The 26,894-nt window shown below is 39.4% G+C and overlaps 1 protein-coding gene across 3 annotated transcripts in view; it reads left to right on the plus strand.

The window, feature by feature from the left end:
• SDK1 (sidekick cell adhesion molecule 1) overlaps positions 1-26,894 on the plus strand; it is a 382,780-nt gene that overhangs the window by 114,845 nt on the left and 241,041 nt on the right. For all 3 annotated transcript variants that reach the window (XM_088063904.1, XM_014252723.2, XM_088063906.1), the window contains exon 4: positions 1,777-1,924. In XM_088063904.1, the coding sequence (XP_087920030.1) occupies positions 1,777-1,924 (148 nt within the window). The remainder of the gene's footprint in view (positions 1-1,776; positions 1,925-26,894) is intronic.

The raw sequence follows: 26,894 nt of genomic DNA on the forward strand, positions 1-26,894 counted from the left end.
CTTTATTCCTGCAGATTAAAGTGTTCTACAAGTTTTAAATATCCTCTTTCTCTTTCACTCAGGGTAACTATGAGCCATGTGATTGTTGTCTGTGTCTTAATCGTTTTGATTTAAATTAATTGATTTAAGCTGTGTGGCTGTAGTGAAGTTCCTGACATTTTATCATATATTGCTTTTTGGTTATTCGTCAAAACACATCAGAAAGCAATGTTCCAAGGGGTTCCTAAAATCATCTTAGCTACTCATCAAAACTTATGGGGAATTAAATGTTAGTCTTTTAACTCAGAAGGATTTGCAAGAAATGATCTATTTTTGCCGGTGAGTAGAGGATGCTTCCCAATACACTTCAGCTCAAAATCTCTAGTGAAGAATTGAAAGGTGTAATTATAATGGCACTGAGAAAGATCTGAGGTATTTTCCATGTCCTAGATATCTGAAGTAGCAGGGAACTTGTTAAGTAATTTAAAAAATATTCTCAACACATGCTAACATATTACTTAACTGAATGGGAACAGATATTTGTGAGAAAAGTGCTGAGTAAATCTTAATTACAGGATAGGCTTAAAAACTCCTGGATTGTGAAAACTAAAATAATCATGCCACAGTGAAGTTAATTAGATCCACCTCCACAGTTTGAAATTTCTTTTCAAGTAGCTGATCTGATTACAGTTGTAAGGAATCTGGAGCAGCAGAGGAAGTACAATGCTGATTATGTCTGAATAAATAACTTGAAAATCACAAAGATGATTAAAGCTTCTTTAAAATACCATGTTTTTAGTTTCTACTCTTGTTCTGTCTCATCTCCTGCCATTCACAGACCTGATAGTCGTTTCTTTTCTGTGTCCTTTGCATCCCTCTCTGCAGCACAGGACTTGTAGAGAATCCTGTTTTCCTTTAAAAAAAAAGGGAATTCAGTGACAGAAGCTGGAGTAGTTCTCTGTTGTGTGTGTCAGTTTTCTAGTTTAAATCAAATTACAATGCCGAGAAGTTCTTTGGAGGGTGAAGAAGCAAAAGCCTACTATTCATTTTAATTGATAAGAATGCAGTACAAAGGCAATGGGAAAACAAGAAAAAAAGCACTCACTGAATTTTTCCAATGTTTCCCCACATACCTGAACTTGTCAGTGAAATAAAGCCTGCAGAGGCAGAGGTTCAGTGTAGTATCATTTCTTCCATTAAAATTTCTGTTAAAAGCTGCTCTCTAACCCTGGAGATGCACTATTGACATTGAAATGTTGTGCCAGAAGAGCTGATAGCCCCCAGCATGACCTTGGGATTCCAGGATCCTTGGGATCCTTGCCCAGCTCTGACTCTCTGGTGGCCTGGCTGTAGTGGAAGAGCCACTTGTCTGTTGGACAAAAACCAAAGAGATGACCAAAAATGGACACATTTATATACACCTCTTTTTTATTGTTAAGGATTTGTCTGAAAAATACCCCAACCAACCAAAAAACCAAAGCAAACAGACCTCCATTAAAACATCATTTTCAGTAAAACCCCTCATTTATTGCCCAAGAACACGGGGCCAGCAGGGCTGCCCATGGCTGCTCTGCCTGTGTGCACCAGCAGCACTGGGGTTTCCTTCCTGCCTGTTCATCTGCCTCTGTACCCCAAAATCCAAACAGTCCTGTGATCCATAGTGTCCCACGAGTGATGATCTGTGCCAGTGGTTGTTGGGAAACACGGTGATTTCTCTGTCCTCTGAAAAGGGATGGGGAAAAAGGAAAAACTTCTCTTCTTTTTTTAATTTTAATTTTTTTTTTCTTATTTTTGCAGACATGGGAGATTTCATGGACACAGACCAGAGAAAAACAGTGACTGAAGGACAAGCTGCCGTTCTGAACTTCCCACACATCCTCAGCCATCCGAGGCCCCAAGTGACGTGGTTTAGAGACGGGCACAAGATTATACCAAGCAGCAGAATGTAAGTCAATTTAAAGCTCAAAATACACCCACCCTAAAATATGATTAATTATATTTGATAACACAGCTTACATTTTAAGTACACTAATTAAGGTTTAAAGAGAATAAAGTATTCGTGTTCATACTAAGTTTGAGATAAATTACTATTTTAAGACTGTCTCTGAACTTCTGAAGCAGTTTGACAAAATAATTCATGTGGTTTTAATGGTCCTGGTGCAGCATAAGGGGCTGGATGTGCAGAATGTCTGAGCTTCCTTCACGCTATTCATTTCCATCATACATTTTGGAAAAGGGAATGTTCATCTCTCAATTTTGTTTACTTGAGTGCACTAACTTAATGAATTCTGAGGCTTTTTTCTTTTAATACATGAATCTGTGGGGTTTGTTGCAGAGTTCTGCTTAGTACTATCTTCCTCACCATAAAATTCCAGATATTGTTTATTATTTTCATTATTTTTTAGCCAACAACAGTTTTATTTATTTGTGCTTATTAGCAGCTCACCCCTAATGACATAGAACTTGCACTTTGATTAGTTACTATCTCAAGGTGTGCTCATTTCTCCTTTTTTGAAACAGTTATGAAGCCACCCCATGTTTTTATGTGCTCAGTTTCATTCAGAGACTGAAGGGCTTGGCTGTAACATTAAAAAATGTGGATTAAATCTTGTCTCATTTATTAGAAAGCTGTTGAAATGCTAGGAATGTTGCTAGCTGGTTTTTAACTGTGCATTACATTTTTGTGTATTCAAAGATAGAGATGTGCTAGCGAATGATGGTAGTGGGATATTGATGTGTTCCAGGAGTGCTGAGGCTGTAGAGTTCATATTACAAAGGGAAAACTTCTCTTCAATTTGAATTTTGCTAATCTGTACAGTATATTTTACTGCTATGTGCCTTTTTGGAACCTGAAAGCTGGTATTAGAGTAGCTTTGAAACTAGTAGTTAAAATTAGTATTGCAGGGATGTGAAGAAACGATGTAATAATTTATGAATAATTTAATAGTAATTTGATGGGAAACAGCTGGAAGATGAAACAATGGGTTCCTGGGCAATCTCTTGAGTAGAGCTAAGTGACAAATCCTGAGTTATTAACCATTAAGGATCTACTTCCTCCACTTGTGCCACATTATGAATTTTGTGTTGTCGATGCTGAGAATACACAAATCAGAAATTTGCAGCTAGTGACAAGGCCTTGTTATCCTGATATCTGAGAGTCTCCTGGGAATCCTTACAGGGAACAGAGCACAGTGACCAAGGCAAGCTTGTAGTGCCTGAAAATGGTATTTGACTGAATTCTCTTACAGTTTGGGAGAATTGCAAGTAGAGCTGTGTATGTCATGTGTTTGTTAATATAAAGATCCTGATTTTCACCTGCTGTGCTTTCCTCGTGCTCTTACCCCATTGGAATTGCTGGGGTAAAATCACTTGTAAATGTGGTCGTGCTTACAAATGGGATAACTGCAACACTGGCTACAGCAGGGGTGAAATACACCTCAAGGTTTCCATAGAAATCCCATTTCCCTGGTCAGAAATTTTGTCTGAAAGGAACATTTGAGGACATTTGTCTGGCCTTTGTAGGAATCTCTGAGTACTTCTGCAGCTGAAATGCCCGTGCTGGAAGTGTGAACCTCCTTGGAAGTTTGATAGATGGTGCATAGAGAGTCTGATATGTTCAGGAAGTGACAGATTTATGGTACACACACCAATCATCAGAACACTCTGTGTGCAGTAGGTCTCAAAATATTGGAAAAACCACAGAGTATCCACTCACATCTTGCTGTCCATTAAATTTAGGAAGTAAATATGGCAGCCCTATAAATACAGGAAAGCTGAGACATGGAGAGGATGCATATAAAACTGTGAGAAATGCAGAAACATCTTATGGGAGTTGTTTCTTACCTGTGGAGCAAGTGCATTTCACACATTTTTTGTGCACCAGGAGGTATCAATTTCCCTGATCAGTTTAGCCAGTGATCCAGTTAGGCTGATGCATCAATCTCACTGGATCTCCTGCTAAACTGATCAGGGAAATTGATACAACCACCTTGTACGATGCTCTTTAATCGGATTAAAAGTACCTTATATTGCTAAATCAATATAAAGCTTTTTTAATGCTCTTAAACAAGCTTACAATGATTTGGCTGAATCAATCAGCCATAATTTCATGTGTCAGCTGTAATAATGATTTCTAGGAGTGACATTGCTCTGGTGCATGAGGAGTGAGGACATAAACAGTGTTAAAAATGCGGAGAACAGTGGTGGTTATGGTGAAATTCATTCAAATAGTTGGTTAAGTCTTCTTCATGCAAAAACCTTATTTTACATGTGCTTAATACTGCACCTTTTTTATGGCATAAAAATGATGCTCATGTTTGTGTGCATGGATTCATCTCACTGATGCGGGAACAGAGTTGTCCTTAGGTGAGAGGTACAAAAGATCAAAAGTAACACTAGTTCTGAGAATAAAAAATAAGAAATTCTTAAGATATTTCAAGGAATGGCATTTAATTGGCCCTGCAGTAAGGCTTTCCTAGCAGGTTTAAGGTGGTAAATGCTGATGTATTTCTCCTTCACCAGTATTTAGGACACTTATGGGGAGGGGCCCTGCCAGCTATTCAGCATCTCTGGGCAACCTGTGCCAGGGCCTCACCACCCACAGCAGGAAAAATTTCTTCCCTATATCCACCCTCTTCTAGTTTAAAACTATCCCCTCTTGTCCTATCACTGTGTGCCCTTGTCAGTTGTTCAGGTTCAGTGAATAGCTTTGGCTTCACCTTTTTTTAGATCCTACTCTGAGAGTGTGCATGGCTGTGACATTTTCTGGGAGAAAGTTTCCTTTGGGACACAAGCAATTTTTTTTCAAACTCCACACTCTATTTAATTTTACTGCTGGTGTTATTCATAGTGGGAATTTTGCAGAAAATAATCACATATTAGTACCTATCATAATGGTGTTGCTAATATTTTGTTCAAGCCTCCAGATAAAAACAGGAGTAGGAAGACAAGTTGCTCTTAAATGAGTGAGCATGTGAAGTCAAAAAATCCCTGTATAAAACAGAAGTGTGAAGCAAATGGCCTGCACATACTCCTGGGGTTGTTGCTGTAGTTGATGAATTAAGGTAACAAATCTGCAGCAGTCAGTGGGACATGATGGTGTGTGTTTAAAAATTTAAGTCCTAAAAGTCACTGTCATCCCCTCCTCGCTTAGTGCAGTGTGGGTGTACATTCATTTTGGCTTTTATGCATTCTCTGTCACCAAAGCCTCAGCCTGGTGTTTTCAATAGGTGTTTCTAGAACAGAAAGAAGCTCTGTACATGCTAGAAATGTATGAAGTGGAGAATTGGAGGAGACCAAAAGATCAAGAATGAGAGAAAATGAGCAAGGAGAAGAATTAGGGTTTGAGGTGTTTGTTATTATTCTGCATTCCTCAAGAAGTTCTAGAAGAGACTTCACATTCCACCCAGACAGATTAATTTCCAAATACACCAGCAGAGAAATGTGGACTTAGAGCTGCACTGTTACCCAGGGTCTTGACTGATAGGGTGATTTTGCCTGTTTCCCTGCACATCTTACCAAAACCAGCAGCTCTCTAAAGGTGACTGCATCAAAAGAAATTGCTACTCTGGGATCTCAAGTAGCTTGCCTTGCCTGCCTGTACTTCATCGGGCTTAAAAGCAAAGCACATTTAACTTTCTTTACACGAGCACAAACAGTACCTTGGAGAGGCACAAAGGACAGTGGCACCATCAAGGTCTACAATTGCCTTTCACTTGTGGCTTTGAGGAATTAAATTCTTAGTACTCTTAGAGGATTTTTTACCTTTTTCTAAGTGAAGCACTTCTCAGAGAAAAGGTTCATTCCAGCCATCAATTAATTTAATTCACTTTCTTTAAGAAGAAAACTTCTATGCAGACGTTATTACTGTCTTCATTAACTTCCTTACAGTGAAACTGCTCTTCCCCATGTAAGCTGCAGTTAGATGAATACTAACTCATGTATTTTGACAGTGGAATTATGTCTGACACAAAACAGGAAAGTTCATTTTTTGTGTATAAAGGCACTTCTGGGTGTCCCTTTCAGCAGGATGGACATTTAGTCACTTAATTAACTCCTGAGGAACCGAAAGACTTCACAAATGCACTTCATCCCCCCATGCAGGGATGCTGAATTGCACTGCCTTCAGGTACACATAGGTTAATATCTATCAATTCATTATTGGATGTATTTGGTCATTATTAACTCTTAAAGACTGAAGTTGCTGGCAGATTGTGGAAATTAAAATGCATTAAGCACAAGCAACTCTCTCATGACTTGCTGTGGTTTTGAACATTCACAATACTTTGCAAATAGACAAAGCTGGTGCAAATTTATTAGACATTTGTTAAAGTAAAATTGTAAATATATTAAAATTGTAAATATATTAATGGCAGCATCAAAAAAGAAAGTAGCTGTAGCTAAGTAGACTTTAAAAGATGAGAAAAATTAAAGTATCTAGGAATAATATATCAAATTTGGGGCTGATAATAGCCTTAGATTAGGTTTTGCTTTGATGATAGCTGCTGACTTAATGTGCCATGTATATATTTTTCACTTTAACACAAACACCACTTCATTTTTCTGTGAGCAGTTCTAGTGGCACAGAGCATCTCTCTGCAAATACCAGCCTGTCATACAACTTAAGCCAGTTGCACATAATTACTTTTCACATACACTGGATAATACTTTCATTAAGATCATGATGATTATCATTACTGAACAATAAATTCAGAGACTGTCAACTCTGCAATATATTAGCTTAGCAATAATTTAAAAATTAAAAATTTGCAGATCTCCCATCTGCTGACATCATGGAGTGACACCTCTCAGCAATAAGATGTGAAAAAGCCCAATAATACTGGGTTTATCTGTATGCACCTTTCACAGGCTCCATATTAAGGTCACAGTACCTGAAAAAGAAGAATATTTGGTAGAATTAAATTATTCCCTTAAACTAAAATTCATCACCACCCTGTAGTTAATTTATTTAACCGAACTTCTGCACTGAGTAACTTCAGCTTGGAGGAACAGGCAGCACCAAGAATCATCTTTCAGTAGTTTCAGTGTTATCTCCAAGGCCTGTGTGGGTAGGAAGGACTGTAGGGATATCTCCCATCGTCTCTTGGAGTTTGAGAAGTCCTGGCACTGTCAGGGGCTGTTTGAGCATCACTGGCTGTCAGGAGCTGCTGTGGGTATCACCCTGCTCAGCAGAGGGAAACAGCAGCACCCCTGGGAGCAAATCCCAGGATTATTTCCCAAAGCTGTTTGACTTGTCTGCATCCAACCTCACTGCTCTCCTCTCTGCACGTCATTTGTTTGCCACAAGTTTTAAACGTGTCGGAAATTAATTTATTCTGACCTCTCAGCTTCCCTGGTGGTTGTTGTTGGGTTTGATGGAGGGGGAGGAAGGTGGAGGTGGTACCTGGGGACCATGGGATGCTGATTGCAGAGTGGGTGGGTGCAGCACAGCCCCTCCGAGGTGGGAGAGGGACAGCAGGAAGAAAACATTCCTGCCAAAGAAAATGCCTTTTAGCAAGGCTCATTTGGAAGGGGATTCTTCCCAGGAGAGGCACATTTTGGGATTTGACCAATATGTTTCGTTACAAATTTGGACCGCAAACCACAGAGGGTTTTGTAATATATGTTTTTTTCATAAGCCAGGGGAAGTTGCTGCCATTATGATAGCGCTGTAAAATCCATATCTTTGCTAGAAAAAAGTGGATGCTTGGAACTAATATTGTGCTTTAATGGGCCTCAGCTGCCCACAGTATCTTCCAGGACAGTCTTCAACAGCTGTAAATTTCAATAAGACTTCAAAGATCACTGTCTTGGAGGAAAATCTGACTGTTGGATATTGTTTTTCCTATGATGATCACATATAAAGAACAAAATCATTTTATGTGCTAGTACCCTTATTAATCATAGATTTGGTATTTGTAAAACAAAGGCAATGGAAGTGTCACTAGAAGGAAACATTTTTTGCTCTAAGTATGATTTGCTTATCACAGCTTGCATTGAAATTGATTTATGAGTTTGTTGCTTTCTGGGGACAAATGTACTTTGAGAAATAAAATATTGGCGGTGAAAGAAGTGTTAATAGCATTACTCTTTGAAGATGAGTTATATACTATTTTTAAAAAATCATCCTCAGTCTAGAGGTGAGTAAATTTGAAGACTCATCATCATATTTTGATGCTCACTTTTTGCATCTGCTGCATTTTCTAATCAGAACTAAAGATGCTATTAGGGACAAATCATGAATATAATCCTTTAATAACTAATGTGCTTTTGTGGAAAACCATTTTTCTGTCAATCTTTGAACTACTCTGCCTACAAATGGAAATATTTTAATATGCAGCCAAGATAAGAGTATTTAAAAGTGTTGCAGTTATTCTTAAGAGCAAATATGCAAAAGAAAACTATTGCTTTATGCTTAAAAAGTGGCAATTGTTCACAAATCCCCGGGAACAATTTATCTCCTGTGGCCCCTCACATATCTCTGCTTTTATGGAAATAGATGCAAAATCCCTGCGATTTATCAAATATAGCAAAAGGTAATGTCTTATGTTTACCAATCAACTTTTATTAATCAAAACTGACTGAAGTAAAATGTATCTGTCAGTACTTATGGCTCTGTACTACAAAGGATTGTTAATTTTCTTTCTGTGCAGGAAAGTACAAATTCTGTGTTGCCTCATGATTCCAGTGGATTTTTATGTGATGTGAAAAGGTGCTAAGACATATAAGTTTGTAGCTTTAAGATACAGGTTTATGTGGAATACTTTAAAAGCCTTTCATTTTGGCAGATTTACTTTTATCATGAAAACTGCTGTGTGTGATTCAGGAAGAAAAAAAAAAAAAACAACAAACCCAAAACCACAGAACCTGGCACTCTGGGGATGTATTGTGGCTTTTGTGGCTGATTTGCATCAAGTCTACTTTGTTAACAATATTCAGCTTGAATTTAAAGAATTTGCTACATGGGAGCAAATGTGAAGCAGTTTTACATTAATTGGTGCTGCAGGAGCTGGCAGCCTGTGCCTTCTCCCAGGTGCCCGGGGTGGGGAGTGGAGCAGCTTTGTGCTTGGCCGTCACCAAACAGGTTCCAGATGAATTGAAATCCATGGCAAACCTTGCTGTCTTCTGTTCCATGGGTCACTCTGATCCGTGTGAGAGGAGGCTTTTTTGGCGCTGGTGAAACTCTGCAAAGGCATCTTGCAATTAGAAGTGAGAAAACAGTCAAATTCTGCCAAAAATTGTGTGAAATCGATTTATCTGCTGCTTGTTAGTGCTACCTTTTATTTCTTAATACACACCTGTGGCTATTTTTATGTATTACAGCTTGTTTTACATGAAAGGACCAATTCTAGACATAGACAGACAAGGCAAATGTTTATTGGTGTGAGCACAGCCATCTCTTGCTTGCTCAGCTTCATTCTTTTGTGCTTTTCTCTCTAAATTCTCTCTTTGCTTTTCTCTATATTCCTGCTACTTGAGTGGGGAAAGAGTGGAATGCATCAACCTGCTTTTCATAGCAGGTCAAAGAGTAGGGGTAAGGAGTGGAAATGCTGAAGGAAATCTCTTCCTCACCTCTCAGGAGTGTCAAGTGTCCTGGGAGTATGGCCTTCACTTTTCTTTAGTTTCTTCCCCAAAAAAACTTGCTGAGCTTCTCAACCCAAACTCCCAGGAAACATCCTGTACTGCCACTGATCCATCCCAGGCCTGTGTCCCCCCTGGAACTTCCCTGCAGTCCCTGGAAAACTGAACATTGCCAGCATTTTATTTCTGTTTGTTGTGGCTTATTTGAAGAATCAGGACCTAATGTGTCATTGAGAAATAACATAGGAGAGCAAATATACAGCAATTTCAAGCTTGTATGTGCCTGGCTCCTTGAATTCTCAGAATTGAGGTCTAAAGGAGACCTTATTTAGGAAAAGCACTTGAAAGCATTGCATCTAAGGGCTGTACAACAACATTTTTTGTACTTTTTTCTAAAACCTCAAAGCCTATTCACTTTATAAAATGGGGTTTTGCTAGATTTTACTCAATGATTTTTCAAGAAACTGCATTTGCTGTTGTCATTCAGCAACCACAACCATTTGCAAGAATTTTAACAACTCTGCTGCTGCCTGCCAGCTGCCATGTGTTCCTTTCCTGCTCCCTGCATAAAACCTCCTCACTGCAAGAGGACTGCAATACTTTCATAGTAATCACTATGTTCAAATCACTGATTATTTTAAAACATCAAATCTCATTTTTGGCAATCCATCATCTGTTTCCATGGGAACTGAAACTGGCCTCAGCAGCCACAAGAAACAGAGTTTATTGGGATACTTACACATTTCAATGCCTGTTGTTAGACAGCTGCATTTTCTGTTTACCAAACAGATATTGCTGCAACAACCTCATAATACACTTCAAAAATTCTATATACATTTCATTTTAATGCATTTATGTCTTTATTCATATTTTTCACAACTTAGCAGAAATATTATGATGGGGGAGAGGGAAATGTCAGTAATTTCCATTGTATGCAGTCAATATTGGATGTTTCCATGCAGTGTCTTTACTAGTGTTTTAACTAGGGCTGTGACAAAAAAGAATGGAAAAATGCCCTGCCTTGAGAGGCTAAAAATAGCTGGAGGCTCCCACTTTTCAGGTGCAGCATTGTCCCTTGATAACCTTATTCCAGAGTTTCTGCTTTCCAAAGTCTGATTTCCTCCATACCTTTTGCCCCAGAATAACCATTTTCCCAAGCCTGCAGCTCATCTTTCTGCTTCAGAGCTCAAATTCTCCTAATTCCTGCTATTTCCCCACCATTTTTAAACCCCATTGATCAAATCAACAAGGAGTAGCAGTGTGGATTTGAAAATGTTGTTTTGCTGTAGAATTGTGTGGAGTACTTCAGTATCAAAAGGAGTAACTGGGCAACTAATTGAGTATAGTATTGATATGAATATGTATCAGCTTTTTTTATTTTCTTCCAACTGCTTTAGAGTGAAAATAATTGTTTTGGAGTTTGACATGATTTTGGTTCAGAATTGAGGCAGTCATTTAAGACAAATCTCAAATCTTGCAAAACTGTTCTACTCACAGACCTTCTATCAAACAAACAACCCTCATCTTCTCCCAGCTTCTAATCCTGATTTTATCATCACAGGGTGAAGCTGGCTTACAGCATTTTTGGGAAAATTAGATCATATTTACTAATAAACATGCTGGAATTAAATTCTGTAAATTAATTAAATACTTTGCCTTGCAAAATAGGGGGCGGGAGGGAACTGTTACATGCTCTGTCTACTGCTGAGGTGCAAGGTGAGAAATGCTGATTTTTCCAGGCTCCCACATGATCTCTGAGGAGTTTCCAATAACAGGAAGCATCTCATAAAGCTACTGCATAATTTGGCAAAACCTCTTCCTATCTCTGTTTGTCAGCTCCTAAAGCACTGGACCTTGGTTCAGTTCAGATAAATTAACTGTTTAATAAAGGGACTCAGTTCCCTGCTTTGTTGGGTGACCTCCCAATAAAAAAAAAAATTCTAATTCTGCTGCAAGTCTAGTGAGACTTTGTGTCTTTGGTTGTGTCTCTCATCACAAACTCTTTCTGCCCCAGATCTAACCTGGGAGAAGGATTAGTGGAAGTGCATTGAAAATTCTCAGTTCTTGCTCTTCCTGAGCTTTCACAGGGTTGATCTCAGATCATGTAAGCACTAGTGCAGTATTTTCCTCAAAAAACACTTTCTAAAGAAAATATCTGCCCTCCCATCTTTGTGTCAGAGTGTTTATCAATAATTTATTCACATTTAGCATAATTACGACAATTCAAGCTGTATTTTCACACAGATGGATTTTTCTGCACTCATATGTAGTTAAAAACCTGCTGCATGAGGGCATGATAAATAACTGGTAAGAAATGGCTGAGGATGCACAGCACAAGAGCAGAGAATATTGTACAGCTGCTTTGCTGGGATCTAGATCTGGTACTGACTACACCAACTGGTTTTAACAGCATTATTTGAAGAGTAAATTAATTTATTTTTAAGAATTCTTAATTAAAATTTTAATTTTAATATATCTTGAAGAAATCCTGTAAATAGGTCTTTATTGTATGTTGATTTAAATATTCCAACACAAGAAATAAAATAACATGCCACTCATAATTTAATAAAAGCTGGGAGTTGGCAAAATCTTCTTGTTTCAGAGAAATAACGAGAAGTGTCTCTTTAATATTAGAATGCTTGCTAGCTTTTAATCCATAGCTGTCAGTGCTAATTTCACTAAATAAAAGACGTTATGGTGCTGAAAGGTTCACTAATCAAGATTCATAAAGGTACAATTCCAGTTGTCATCCTCTTGTCTCTTTGGGAAGCCACTTTTATACACTAAACAAATCCTGAGTGGAAAAAAATACTGAGCATGAAGTAGGAAATTGAGTGTGTAAAACACACTTTGCTTTTTCTTGTGAAACCTTGAAGGTGGTGCTGGATGGATAAAGGATCTGGACATCATGTCTGAATTTTTGAATTATTTAAGCAAAATTATTTCATCAGTAGGAAAATTTCTGCTTGAGGATCAGCTTTTAGAGCTCTCTTTTCCTTGCTGGGAGGTTTCTGTCAGTGAATTGTGGGGTGTCTGAATGCTGTCAGTTCCTCTGAAACCTGCTGCACCCCATGGGATATTCCCTTAATCTGCTCTAACGCATCCTGTGACTGGTAGGTGTGAATTTTGATCATTTCTGTACTAAAATACTAACTTTCATCAAATGCAGCACATTTTTGCTCATTCAGTAGGTTTGTTTGAGGTGGCACAGATGGATTGCTCTACACCAGGAGCAAGGACAACACATTCCATTGGTGCACCTCTGTTTTTCTGTAACTTGTGAGGGTAAAGAGCACCTGCACCATGTAAAAGAGCCAAAGAGCACAACAGACCCAAGCTACCCAGCCAGGTGATTTCCTAATAATTTAAACCTTTTAATTTCCTAATACTTCATTTACACCTCTGAAATAACATAATAATAAAACCTCACTTTGTATAACATCAAAGTACTTTCCACAGGGTTGCAGTTTTTACTCCCATGCAGATGTTATAAAAAAAAAAAATCCATTGGGTCATTCCTAGATGCAAAAGTCCAATCTCTTTTTTTATGTAATTGCAAAAGGGATTTACCAGAATTATGAAAAGGACTCTGAGGTTGTAAAACTTTATAAATGCTAATATAAAATCTAGTATATTAATAAGTTTTTTAAATTTACATTTTTGAGTTCATTGAGGGAGCTTTGAAGGGGCACTCTCTTCCTCTGACATTCACTTTCTCTTCCAACAGTTTCTACTCCTTTAATAGAGTCACACTTAAGCAGCTCTTTGTACTTTAATTTTGTAACCATTACAGAGTCACAGAAGATCTGGTTGCCCTCTGATTTACATCAGAATTGTCCTGAGCCATTTTGGTGTGTGAATGGCTCATCTTATTCCTTCCAAATCGAGCACAGCCTCTGCATCATGAACGACAAAAGGAAATTGTCTGGGGTTTGGGTTTTGGTTTGTTTGGGCTTTTTTTTTTAACCACGAGTGGTACCAGTGATGTGTTTGTGGATTTACATAAATGTTAATTTGTGTGTTTGCATTCAAGCTTTGGAACTTTGCAGCTCCTGGAAGATTTTCAAATCAAATACTCTGGGTGCACCTCTTTTTCCTTTGGATCACTCTGTGTTACTGTGCACACTTATCATTCTGAAAGCTGAAATAATGGTAAAGGTAATGAAATCTCATGCTTCAGGGCATATGCTAATGCCTACAAATCTATTTCACGTTTTGTGAGGTTAATTAGTTAATATGTGTACAGCATTTAGAACATAATTAATTTTAAATTTACGGAAAGAATTGCTATAGACCGATCATCTGTGGAACTCAAGAGTTAATTTCTTCTGTATACACTGTGAGATGAAGAACAACATTAATTTTTTACGTCATCTGTGTTTGTTACTGACAGATCATTTGTCCCACAAGAGTAATATCTGCTACATTTAGTTTGTTTAAAGAACAACTAATCCTGCTTTGTTGGATCATAAGATCCCAGCTGCCTGATGAACTCTGGGAGACACTTGGAAATGCTTTGGATTCACACTCATCCTCACACTGGGAACCCTCACAGTGCAGAACTAGGGCTGCTTTTCCTTGCAAGGGTGATCTTCTACCCATCACAGGATCAGAAGTGGCTTGAGATGGATGCTGCAAAATTTCCAGTGCCTGAAAAGGAGGATTTGTATTGGAAAGTCGAGAAGTGAAGCTGGAATATATTTGTGTAATAGAAGAGTGGATGTTCACAGACAGGGTTTTGAGTAGTTGTGGTAGGCTGGAGGGAGGAAATCAAACCCAACCAGTCTTCCTTCTGTGGAAAAAAATCTCAAATTATTCTCAATGCACTGAGTAAATAAAAGCAAATAATAATAATAATAAAAAAGCTTTCAAAAACTTGTTCAGGGATAATATCATTGACTGAATTTAGGGGAAGGGATGGACTACTTTCACTGATAATTTTATCTTTTCCTCCTCAGAAGGTGCACATAACTGGTCTTTGTTACTCAATCTGTGTGGATTTGCACTAGAAAAAAGACATTAATATAAGATTTTCAGCCCATATTATTTTTAATTAGTAAAATAGCTCAGAATGAGATTTGTAATTACAAATTGGCATCAAGTTGAAGTGTGTTAAAAAAAGCATTTCTCCACGAAGCTTATTTTCATGGAGCCTGAAATGGTTGATACTTGCATTGCATGTTGTGCTTGTTTGTTTTATGATTTTTCCTGGAACTATGTTTGCTGTCATTTGCAAACAAGGGAGATCAGTCTGTTATTTACTGAGGCTGAGTAAATCACAGAGTATTATCCAGTTAGGAGACAGTACACAGAGTAAGCAGATCAGGAAAATGTATTTCAATGCCAGCTTCATTAAGTCGATAATCATCTCAATATATTCCCTTACAATTTCAACAATTAGTAGCCATAGTTTTCTTCTCGTGATTATCTTTCATCAGTGACACAAAAAAAAATCTCCAAGAAGAATTCCATGGTAATTGGAAGCTTCCAGAAGAATGTTCTGGATGTGTGGAGCGCTGCAGCAAGCAGTCACAGGACCCAAATTTGCTGCTTAGTTCTGTATCCTGAGGTGAGGAATTCATCCCAGGTGCTACAACAGCAGCTCGCCTCTGAGGAAACACCTTCATTTCTGTCAGAAACCATATGTTCCTTCAAAAAATACCCTGTTCCCAGACACCACAACAGCAGGACATGGCCACATGCAGAGAGTGCCGCTGGCTGAGGTGGCCACGTTAGGGTGGTGTTGGGATTTAGGATTCTGTGACTGCTTCTGTCCCCTGGCAGGATTTTGGGGAACTGCTTCACTCTTGAAAAGTCCTGGGTATGTTCTTAACTTTGCTCACACAATAACTTTTGTACTGGGGTTTCAGGTTCTGAAAGGTGGTGGGGTTTTTTATTTCCCACAAAATTTCTTCAGAATTTTCAGGAATAGATTAAAACAAATCAATAAATTTATTTACGGAACATAGAAGTAAATAATGCCATGAGAAGTGGAAGATACACCCTCTCTTGAAGTTGCCCTGAAGTGAGGAAAACCTGGAGCTGGCTCTGCCCTGTGTCTGTCTCCTCCCCAGCCCCTCTAAATCCCATGGCCATGAGCCTGTGCTCACAGGGCTGCTCGGGTCACCTGGGGACTGGCTGTGCTGGGAATCCCACCCTGATTGTGTCCAGAACCCATGTGCTAAAGCCACTCCTGCATCTCACAGGGCTTTGTGCTTGCAGTGTTAAACACCTTGTGTGTTTTGTGGAATCTGGATATTTAGAATGATTACATTTGTTTCAGAAGCAAAATTCAGCAATCCAAAACTTCCTGTTCACTTTGTTTCTGTCTAGAGATGAACAAGAACCTGCTATTTCCTTTTCTTTTTCATAAGTGTCTTAAAAAAAAAAAAATCAAAAGTGTCTAGAGTTGCACATACACATTAGTCTGGCTCAAATAGAGTAGCTGGATTCTTGATGTGAGTCTTCAGTGAGAAGTGAAACTCCATGAACATGTCTTTTTCATTCAGCATAGCTACTCAAAGTCTATTATTATTTTTAGTTGACTTATCGATTTAAAATAAATGTTTATGTGAGAGAGAGTGTTACAGTATGTTTTGTAACGTGTCATAAAATTTGCTGAGAATCATCTGAATTGATCACACCCAGAGTGAAATACACTGATAGTGTTTCCATGGTGATTTCTTGTTTTTCTGATCATGCCTTTTAATTCTCTCTCTCTCTAATATGTTAGACAGGTTGTTCTCACTGAAAGCTCATGGGCTGCAGGAAGCTTCAGTATTTTCTGTGCTCCCTGCTCCTTTGTGTATTCTGTCACTGGCATAGTCAATTATCTGACAGGCAATAACTGCTCTCAGAGGGAGTAAAAACAACTGTTGAATTTGTTTCTAAATTATATCATATTGCTCCGTTCAAAACCTCTTTTAAATAAATATTGAGGGTAGAACTATTGATGTGGATCTTAAACTTTAAATTTCAGTTAGTTCAGATCATTTTAAATAGTCCTTCAGCAAGAATAAATCAGTTTTTATGACTTATAACTTTCAATTACCGCCTTTGGTGGGAATAACAGCGTGTTTCAAGGAGCTGTAAAGTACAACAACAAGGAAGTGCTGCTGCTCTATTCGTGCAGGCTCTGAGCTCCTGTGGAACCTTGACAGGAGTTTTTTGTGAGGAAGCACATCCTAGAGGGATCCTCAAGTGTGTCAGTCTGAGGTGTGGCTTTGATCTGGAGTTGGAGCTCTCACCTGGGGAGCTTCCTGCCCAACCTTGGAGGGGATGGATGATGCTTGACCTACTTTGCTGTGTTTCAGCTGTTCCATAGAAATGGTCTGGGAATCTCAAGTTGTTGCAGCCATCACTGATGTGCCCCTGAACTGCCTGGAAAGAGGTTTCCTCTGTGCAAATTGCCAACTGGTGGCTCTGATGGAGAAATTTCAGGCTTAACTAATAGCTGATTCCATTGCAAGGTGTTGGGCAGTGCAAAAGCTTTAAATTGTAGCAAATTCGAACTAAATCAGGTATGGACCTATTGTTAGATACTTATTTTAGACCTAAAGGTTCTGTATTTAGAAAAAGCCACTATGGAGTTAGTTAGATGGATTAGGAGAAGCCACACAATAGTGTGGAATAAATAGAAGCCTTACCTGCTAATTGATTGCAAGTGTGTTAAAGGACCCAGCTGATGGGTTCTTACCTGAAAACGTTGGCTTTTAACAAATCTTTCACAGCCTGGTAAAATCCAAAGGCTTATGTGACTGCTAGAATCCCAGTCCTTAAAGACACAAAAAGAATGACTGGAATGGGAATCTCATTAGGGGCCATCATTCCTGGGCAGAGGAGCTGAAGGCTCTGTTGGCACTACAGCAGCAAAAAATGGTAAATTCATCCTGCTTTAATTCCTGAGAGCGTCATTTACTGATTTGTTTCTGCCTGAGCTCTGGGTTTGAGTATGCAGATTCAGCAAATTGATACACTGTGGAAATAATGAAAGGACTGGGGTCATTTTTCTCTCTCCTCCTTTCCTGACTCTCCTGCCTGATGTTGGCACTTGTTTGAACAGCTGCTGTGGGCACAGAGCACGTGTTGCTATCTCTGTGAGGTTTTTTCTGCTGGCCCAGGGCTGTACCAGGTAAATTACCTCCCTCCAAGTCTCCCTTGGTCCAGCCCTAAGCTGATGGTCCTAAGCCAGGACAGAAAACAATTCCCACTTTTATTTTTGGCTGCTTAGGGAGCTCTTCCTCTGACCAGTCACACAGTGTGACTCCTGAAACTGTTTTACTGGATTCATTATTTCTACTTTGCTTTACTGAAGCAGAAATGAGGAGGCAACTGTTTGAAATCCTTGTCTGAATTATTTGACTTAAAAATCTTTCTGAAGTATCTATTACTTGTTTGCATTCTCTGGCTTCCTCTGTAGCATTCAACAGGTAGGAGACTCTTTTCCTATCTGCAATGATAATGCCAAATTCTATGATCTAAGGATTTTTTTTGCACTGAAACAAAGACAGATCAATGAAACCTATGAAAAAGTTGCTAAATTGGCAAATGCAACATTAATTACAGGGTAGCTGTGTTATAGATTGACCTGATGTTGTCCCAGCTTAAACTTAAGAGAGAAATTAGCATAAGTAGCAATAAGATTTGCAAAGGATATTATTTTCTCAGGTGAAATCCCATTTGAATTGTCAGGCATAGAAAATTAGTTAAGACAATACTGTCCTCTAAAGCAACTTCAGTGAAATGATACAGAAGCAGAAAAATAAAAGTCTTGAACTGTAGAAATATGAAGAATTTTATAATACCAAATATATTCTTTTTCATTCCTTCACTGTTTCTGCCTTTCTTTCCCTTTTTCTCTCTCACTTGAAATACATGGATTGTAAGATTTTATCATTTGCTGCATTTTACATTTTGTAGATGATTTTCAGAAATTTGCTGGTTTAGATTCCTATAATGGAATTCAAATTATGTTGCCCTGTTGCTCCAGGATCTGAGTTGCTGTTCTAAGGCTTCCAGAGCTCTGCACTTCTGGCCCTTGATGATGCTGTTTGCACAGCCCAAGAAATTACAGCAATTTGACCCTTTCTGAATGATGAGTTGGGAACTTGGGGATGTATTTCAGATAATTTTGTAAAATACTACCTGAAGTAGGATGATATAAATCCCATTTCTCCATGTGCCTCAGGAATTCCCCACATCTCTTGTGTTTCTTACACTGGAACCCTACAAGGCAAAAAGGGACCAGTTCTCCACCTCTGCACGTTTGCTGTAATTCTCCTTAAAATATAGATCATGGGAGGGGAGTTTTGTACATGAACTTGGATCATGCAGAAGGAAAAGCTGAAGAAAAAGCTGTGTAAAATGATACAGGGGAAACCAGTCATTTTACTTTGAATTTTCAATGAGGAACTTCCACTGAACACCAACTTCTAACTCACTGTCTCACTGTTCAGTGTAATCCAGAATAATTGCACCTATAATTAGTATTCAATTAACACAAGTTACATTTCTCTGACTGCTGCTAACTTGGTATCTCCATTTACAGATTGTCCTAACTTGATAATAACATCTGTCTTTCATGGTGTCTAATTGGCTTTTACAAGGAATAAATTATGTTTTCCCCTAGAACATAAGAAATGCCCTATTGGCTCAGACTAATGGTTCATTGAGCCAAACATTCTGTCCTGCCACCAGGAAAATGAGATGCTCCTCAGGGAGAGCAGGCAGTTGTCCCTTTTTCTCCTCCAGCATCCAAAATTTTTGTGTTAGGAATGCTGGAGGGTTAATCCCTGCCATTTCTTCTAGTATTTGGTTACAGACTTGCTGTCCATGAGTTTGTCTAATCCTCCTTTGAACCTGCTGATGTTGTCAGCCTCCATAAATTTACCTTGTTTTTTTTCTTCTTTTCTGTCATTACATATTATTAAAATTATAATGCACCTTTATGTAGTCATAGATTTGATTTTTTAGAACAGATCATATGAGGATTATTGCAAAAAAAACCCCAAAAGGATTATCTGTACCTTGGGCACTGAAAAAGCAGGAAAGAAACCCAAACTTGACCACCAATTTAATGATGAAGAGGTGGCATTTCTCTGGTAGAGGAAGAGTGTTTGAGTCCAGGAGTTCTGAATGGCAAAAAAAGAAAGTAAAAACTTTTTGTAGGAACTTTCAGGGTTATCACTGGACTCTCTAAACATCATCCAGAAAGAGGGTGAACTGTGCTGCTCTTATATCTCATATTTCTTACATCTTTGCTATTCCACAAAGGACTAAGTTAGAAAAGGTTCCCTGGGTGTTACACTGAGTTACACTGGTATCCTACCAGATATAGCTGTGCACCAGTGATGTGAGCATGCTTATACCTGGATATTTTATACCTGAAATAAATTGTCCTTTCATCACTAAAAACCAGCCTTTTCTCAGGATTAGGGATCACCCATCCCACGGCAGATGTTCCTGATAGAACTACTTACACATTGTGGCTTTTGCTGATAGAGAAATGCCTTGAAATCTCTAAGCAAATTTACTGAGTTGACAAAAATTCTGAGCCTTTGCTGATAAAAGTGGCAGAAATGTCCCAAACTCTTTTACTCCACTGTACGTGGGCTGAAGCATTTTCCCAGTCTGCCCCCTGATCACTGCCATGAGCTGATTAAGGTTAAATGTGTTGTGAAGACACTTTCCTTGGGAGGGGGATTAGCTGGGCATCAGTCCATGGCAATAACTCATGAATCATCACAAGAGCAGCCATGTTTAGCATGGGATGTTTTCCTGGGTTAAAACATAGTTCATCAACGTCTTCTCTTGAAGAGATTTCAAACTTTAGCAATGCCCTGGGTTATTTGAAGGTCAGCCCTTGAAACCTTCTTGCTCGGTCAGGGAAGAGCAGATAGAAAGGTAAAACTAAACAAAATGGCATTTTTCTTTGGAGGAATTTATTGAATACTTGTAAAACTGCATCAAAACCAACCTTCCCATCAGGTTGAGGGGGGGATTCTGCCTCTCTGCTCTGCTCAGGTGAGACCTCACCTTCAGAGCTGCCTCCAGCCCTGGGGTCCCAGCACAGGAAGGATGTGGAGCTGCTGGACAGAGTCCAGAGGAGGCCACAACGATGCTCCAAGGGCAGGGAGCGTCCAGCCTGGAGAAGAGGAGGCTCCAGAGAGAGACCTTAGAGCCCCTTCCAGTGCCTAAAGGGCTCCAAGAGAGCTGGAGAGGGACTTCAGACAAGGGTCTGGAGTGACAGGAGAAAGGGGAATGGCTTCTCAGTGCCAGAGGGCAGAGTTAGAGTGAATACAAGGAAGAAATTCTCCCCATGAAGGTGGGGAGGCTCTGGGACAGGTGCCCAGAGAAGCTGTGGCTGCCTCTGGATCCCTGGAAGTGTCCAAGGCCAGGCTGGAAGGGGCTTGGAGCACCCTGGGATAGTGGAAGGTGTCCCTGCCATGGCAGGGGGTGGGACTGGATGATCCTGAATGTCTCTCTGCACCCAAACCATGCTGGGGTTCTATGAATACTTTCATGCCTGATTATTATTTTCCATCGTAAAGAGCAAAGACATCTAAGATTTTGCTATGTAAAAAATTCTGGGCAATCTTGTATTTACTGCTTTCTTCAGGAAGAAGCCTTTTGGACAGTGTGACTGAATTACAGTTTCTTTAAAAACAGAATTTGTAATTGTAATTAAGTGTCTGAAATTACAGGAGTCAAAATCCAGTTTCATAAAACATTAAATGGAGTCTGCCTTAGAGTGCACTTACAGCACACTAAGGAAGGGAGTGGAATGAACTCTTAATTTTTTCCGTTTTTTCTTCCCAGCCAGAATATTACAATAAAGCATATTTGCAAAATCTCATAGAGAAAAATTCCACAGCATGTGCTCACATGATGTGTAACTCCAGTGAGTGTCAGTTTTTGTTCCTGCAGGAGGAGGCTTCACCCAAGCAGGAAAGATAGAAAAGGGTTTGATTACCAAATCCCAGTATGAAAAAGGCTTTAGATCCAGAAGACGTTTAGCAAAAAGAATGTACACTGATCAACATCTGGAGACAAATAGGGTCCTGCAGGAGGATGTAAGCTGCAAAATAAAAGCAAAGAGGATAATAAATGCAGATTATAAATAAACAATAAGATTAGAGAAGACATTTCAGCTGTAAGCTCTTCTTAGGGCTATGAGAAAATATATTCAATTTTTTTTTCCACAGCCTGAAGATGGTCTCATAGCCCAAGTGTCATCTCTTATTTGGCTTTCTTTCCTTGTGCAAATTAACCCTTCATTCAGTGTTTTTATGCTTGATACTGACGTTGAAAGTTACATTAAATCATTCTATTTTTAATCTCAGCAGTGCTCTCTCAGTGGCTTTCTGAACAGTCTTAAGTAGTTAATGACTTCAGAGGTAAATAGATTGGCTTACACCATTCATTTACAAATGTAGGCAAGATCAGTAAGATGTACAGCAGGATATAATTACCATCAGTGGCAAATGTGTACATTGTGTAGCTTCTGTTAAGCCCCAGTGCAAGATTTCTTGGGCAAATTTGTTTAGAACGAAATATCTTGAACAACTTCAATTCTGCCCTTCTTCAAATCTCTAATATCTTGTGAGCCCCTCGGATTGACCTGGGTAAAATTATTATTTTATTAGAAAAAAAAGGATTAACTGTATGATCAAACTCAGAGAAATAACAGATCTTTTTCAAAAAGTAACATTTCCAGTGAATTTTGCTGTTATCAGGGGGGTTTATATTTATATACTTTTTCCCTTTTTTTTTTGCTTTCTGATAGAATAAACCAATCAATATCCCAGGAGATTTTTCTCGGTCTGTGAGTAGAACATAAGAACCATCTGTGAAAAGCTTTATAACCTCTTTCCTAGTGAAGGATCATTAAAGAGGTTTCCTCTGCTGACTGACATTGCTGGGAATGTGTTTTTTAAGCTCTACAAGCGTGTCATGGCTGTGATAAGGAACAGGAATGGGTCGTTTGCTGTGGTTGCAGAGAGACACCGATGCTCCCTCTGTTGAAGGGCATTGATTTTCCCATTTTGTCTTGCATCATAAGTAGACATTGAGAAAAGCTACCACTCAGTGATTGTTTGCATGGCAAAGCAGAGTTGAGATGCTTTTCATTTAAACAGGAATCTTGTTGCTGCATTGATTTTATCTGACTGCTGTTTGTTCCTGTGCACAGATCTAATGTATAATCAGAATCACTAAGCAGGGAACACAGCAAATCGCGTTAGACGTTGTTTTACAGTGGCAGAAAGTATAAGGTCACTATTTAAAACTGTAACAGAAAATTTGGCTTTAATTTGTCCAAATAGCCATTAAAATGTGAACAGTTCAACAGTGTGGTGACCAGGAAATGAAGATTTTGAGATATATTCACATTTTTTCCCCTTAAACACCAACTGTAGATTTTTACGCCTTCTCTTCATGTCAAAAATGTCTCTTAAATTAGGAAGACTTTTTATCTAAATACTTTAATCATTCTAAGTGTTTGCATTATAGTCAGATTCATGCTCAAATTGTCACACAGAATTATACTGCTGAGGGAAAACAGAACTTCAAATAAAATTTTGTAGCCTTTTGCCATCTCAACCAATTCTTCATGGTTTTCATTTTAATCTCTTGGGAAGAATCTTCACTTATTAAATAACATCTTCTTACTGTTGCACAAAAATTACTGGATCTGCCTTCGTTGAGAGCAGAATTATCCCTGCTCAGGAATCTGGAGAGTATCTAGCCAGTACAAATGTGGTAAGTGAACTAAATTAATTGTCATTCAGTGCCTTCTAATACAGAAAAGTCCTTGAAGGAGAGTGTCACAGGAATAAAGGAATAAAGAACTGAAAGTAAGCAACCACTTAAGAGACATTGGAGATGTATTTCTCATCCAGTTAAAAAGATGAAAACCTGTTTGCAAGGCTTCATTGGCTTTTAAGGAGAAAAGCCCAGAATCAGAATGAAAGATGATGTACCAGGAAGACTTCAGGAAGTGGAAAATATTGAAAAGTGCAGCAAAAAATACGAGGATTAATTTCCAGTGCTGATAATTATTTTTTTAGTAGTCTTCACCTTTTTTTCCAGCCTTACTATATAAATATTTACTACTTCCTTATTGATTCTTACATGTCTTAGTTTTTGTTTACCTTCCACATTTTTTCTCTTTATTTTTCCATCCATCATTTCTTCAGTCCATCTTGCCCTGCCCATTTTAAAGCATAAATTGGCTTTTCTTTGGGGAAGCCTTTCCATGGATTAGATCATATTTGCAGTAACCAGGAGAAGTGGCAAAAGCCTAGCTCTTGTGGGAGTTCCCTGGTCTATTTTTGTTTTGCCACAGACCTTTCTACAGATGTTTTGGTTTCCTGAGCTGCATTTTTTCCCCCAGCTAAGTCAAAAGAGGAGCAGAGTATCTTTGTAAGACTTGTCATCACTGCACTACCCCAATAGTGGTGTTCCAGCCTTCCTGACAACACCCCAGTTTCTCCAGAAGTTCTTTCCATCCATGGGTTTGGATCCTTCAAAGTGTGCACTGAGTAGTCCAAATCAGAGAGCAGCTGTGGGCTCTGTGCTGTGTTTATCAGTTGGTCTCCAGAATGTGAGCTTTTGTGTTAAAGCAAAAAGGCAAAACCCCAGTCTCTGTCTTTCCTGAAGCTTCTCATTCCCTTCTCCTGCCATTCAGCTCCTGGCTGATCCTGGAGCTCCTGTGAGCCAGGCACAGAGACCGCTCAGGGTGCTGCAAGTGAAGAGAGGCTTGAGATGATTTGTGCAGCCAGAGGTGCAGGGCAGACCTTGAGAAACTCTCCTCAAGAGCTGTTGGCTTAACCTCACTTCACACTCAGATGTTTTAACTCTGTCACATAATCAAGGGCTGCTGGACTTGCAGTGGCTTCTTTGCATCCTTTGGGACGTCCTGTTCCATGAGCTGTCTTGATTTTCATCTCTTACTGGCTCCCAAGCAGGGTCAGCAGTGCCCAGTGCTCTCTCCTTGCTTTGCTCCCATCCCAGAACCAGCAGCACTCCTGCCTCAGTGCTCTCTGGCTTTGGAGAAGTTTATTGGAAAGCTTTCATCTCAATATTAGCAGTTCTGAATCCAGAACTATGACCACTCTTCCCTTCTAGTGGAGAACAAAGCCACAGCTCTATGAGGTCAGTCCTTGTTAGAAACCTAAAATAGAAACTGAAGGTTGTTGTGAGATTTAGTAACTATGCAGTTGTTCTTTCCTCACTCCAGTTGCAAACTATAATGTGTAGCTTAAATTATTTTTGTTATACATAATTATAAGCCTTTGGTGACAACCTTGAAGATAAATCAGTTTATATGATTTGCTCGGTAACTTGAGCAGATTATGAGGATACACAGAATCAGCTGTCATGGCTCAGGTGACTCATGGAGACTTTCTAAGCTGCAGCAATTTGACACTTCTGATCATCTGTCTGTATGCTGAGAGATTTGTGAACTGTCCCATTGAAACTGGAACTGTAAACACAGAAGGATCAGGGTGACAATGCAAATATGGCGATGCATGAAATGACATTTTGAGATCTTCATAACCAGAGGTGGTTTCAAATAAACACAGTCATTTGAGAAAGAATAATGTTGGGGAATTGCAGCCACCAGCAATTACAAAACCCAGCATCATAGATGGGGTGAAGTTATATGGAAATAATAAATGTACCAGTAAAGATGAGAAAAATACTGGTAACTGGATCAGCATTTCTGGAAGGCTGTTCCCAGCTAAACAGGTTGTTTCTGCTTTTCTAATGGGTATGTTTATGAACACTATTTCATATGTTTGGAAAACAGAATCCTTCTTCAATCAGGTCAAATACACTGAGTTCTGAAACAGGCCAACACATAAATGATTTCACAGGGTGTTACAAGGTGCACATAAGCCATAATTGAAATGAAGACAGCCAATTTCTGTAATTTTAGATGTCAGTTTGGCACAATCTTCTTGTTCCTTCCTATTTGGAGAATAGCACTTCCTATTTGGAGAAATTCTTCCCTCGTATTGCACTGGATTTAAAGCAGGAAAGGGATAAAGCCAGGCTCCCTGGAGATGAGCCTGGTGGCAGCAGAGTTTGAGGGAGGCTGTGCTAAGGAGCTCTTTGGGTCTCCTGTCTTGGGGCAGGTGAGGATGGAGCCCCATGGGCAGCAAAGACATGAGGGGTGTAAATGTGTCAGGGGTGTAAATGTGTCAGCATCCCTCACTCCAGGAAGGACATTGAGGGGCTGGAGCATGTCCAGGGAAGGGAACAGAGCTGGGAAAGGGTCTGGAACACCAGGAGCAGGTGAGGGAGCTGTGGGGACTCAGCCTGGAGAAAAGGAGGCTCAGGGGGGTCCTTCTGGCTCTGCACAACCCTGTGAGAGCAGGGTTCAGCCAGGAGGATATCAGGCTCCCTGGGAACAAGGGACAGGACAAGAAGAAATGGTTTCAAGTTGCACCAAGGAAGGTTCAGTTGGATATTAGGAACAATTTCTTCACCAAAAAGGTTGCCAGGCATTGGAACAGGGAGTGGAATCCCCATCCCTGGAGGGATTTAAGACATGCAGATGAAGCATGTGGGGATGGGGTTCAGTGCTGGCCTTGGCAGTGCTGGGTTAATGGGTTGGACTTGATGATCTTAGAGGGTTTTCCAGCCTAAATGATTCTGTGATTCTATGATGTTAATTTTCTGATGGTGAAAGTGATGGAATGAGAAGCAGCACCTTTGAATCTTACAGCTGTCACCATGACAGGTCTCCTTTTTCCTTTGCATGTTCTGACATGTTCGCTCAAATGCAGTATGTTTTAATTTACTTTGTTACTGAGATTCACCTTCCTGTGCATCTTCACAAAGGGTTTTATGTACATGAATTTCACATCTTGCAATCAACTTGTCATCTCCTACATTGAGATGACAGAAATCACAGGAATATAACTATCACTTGAACACCGTGTCTTTAGCTGATGTAAATAAAAGATCATGAAGATAAAATATCGGTGCTAAGAAGTTCTTGTAAGTATGTATCATAGAGGCTCACAAGGAGAGGAGGTGGGCTGGAAGGGTTGCAGGCAGGTTAAGGAGTGAGCCCAGATGTGGATTTTAAGGAGAATGAGGAGAAGTGTGAATCAGGTAGTGCTGGTAACCTGTACTGGATTATTGTTGCAGTGACATCTAACAGGGAAGTGACTGATCTGGTGTAGGGCTGCAGCGACCCTGAGCAGGTGCTGTGTCTTGAGGGCTATTCACAAGGGAGCTGCTTTCTGAGAAGAGGAAGCTGCTTCACAGTACAGCTCCTATCAAACAGCACCCCAAAACCACAGTGGTAAATTATACCAGTCATC

The sequence above is a fragment of the Pseudopodoces humilis genome, chromosome 18 (genome assembly GCF_049639895.1).
Source record: "Pseudopodoces humilis isolate 2021_Gansu_Grassland_sample_001 chromosome 18, ASM4963989v1, whole genome shotgun sequence".
Classification (NCBI taxonomy): Eukaryota; Metazoa; Chordata; class Aves; order Passeriformes; family Paridae; genus Pseudopodoces; species Pseudopodoces humilis.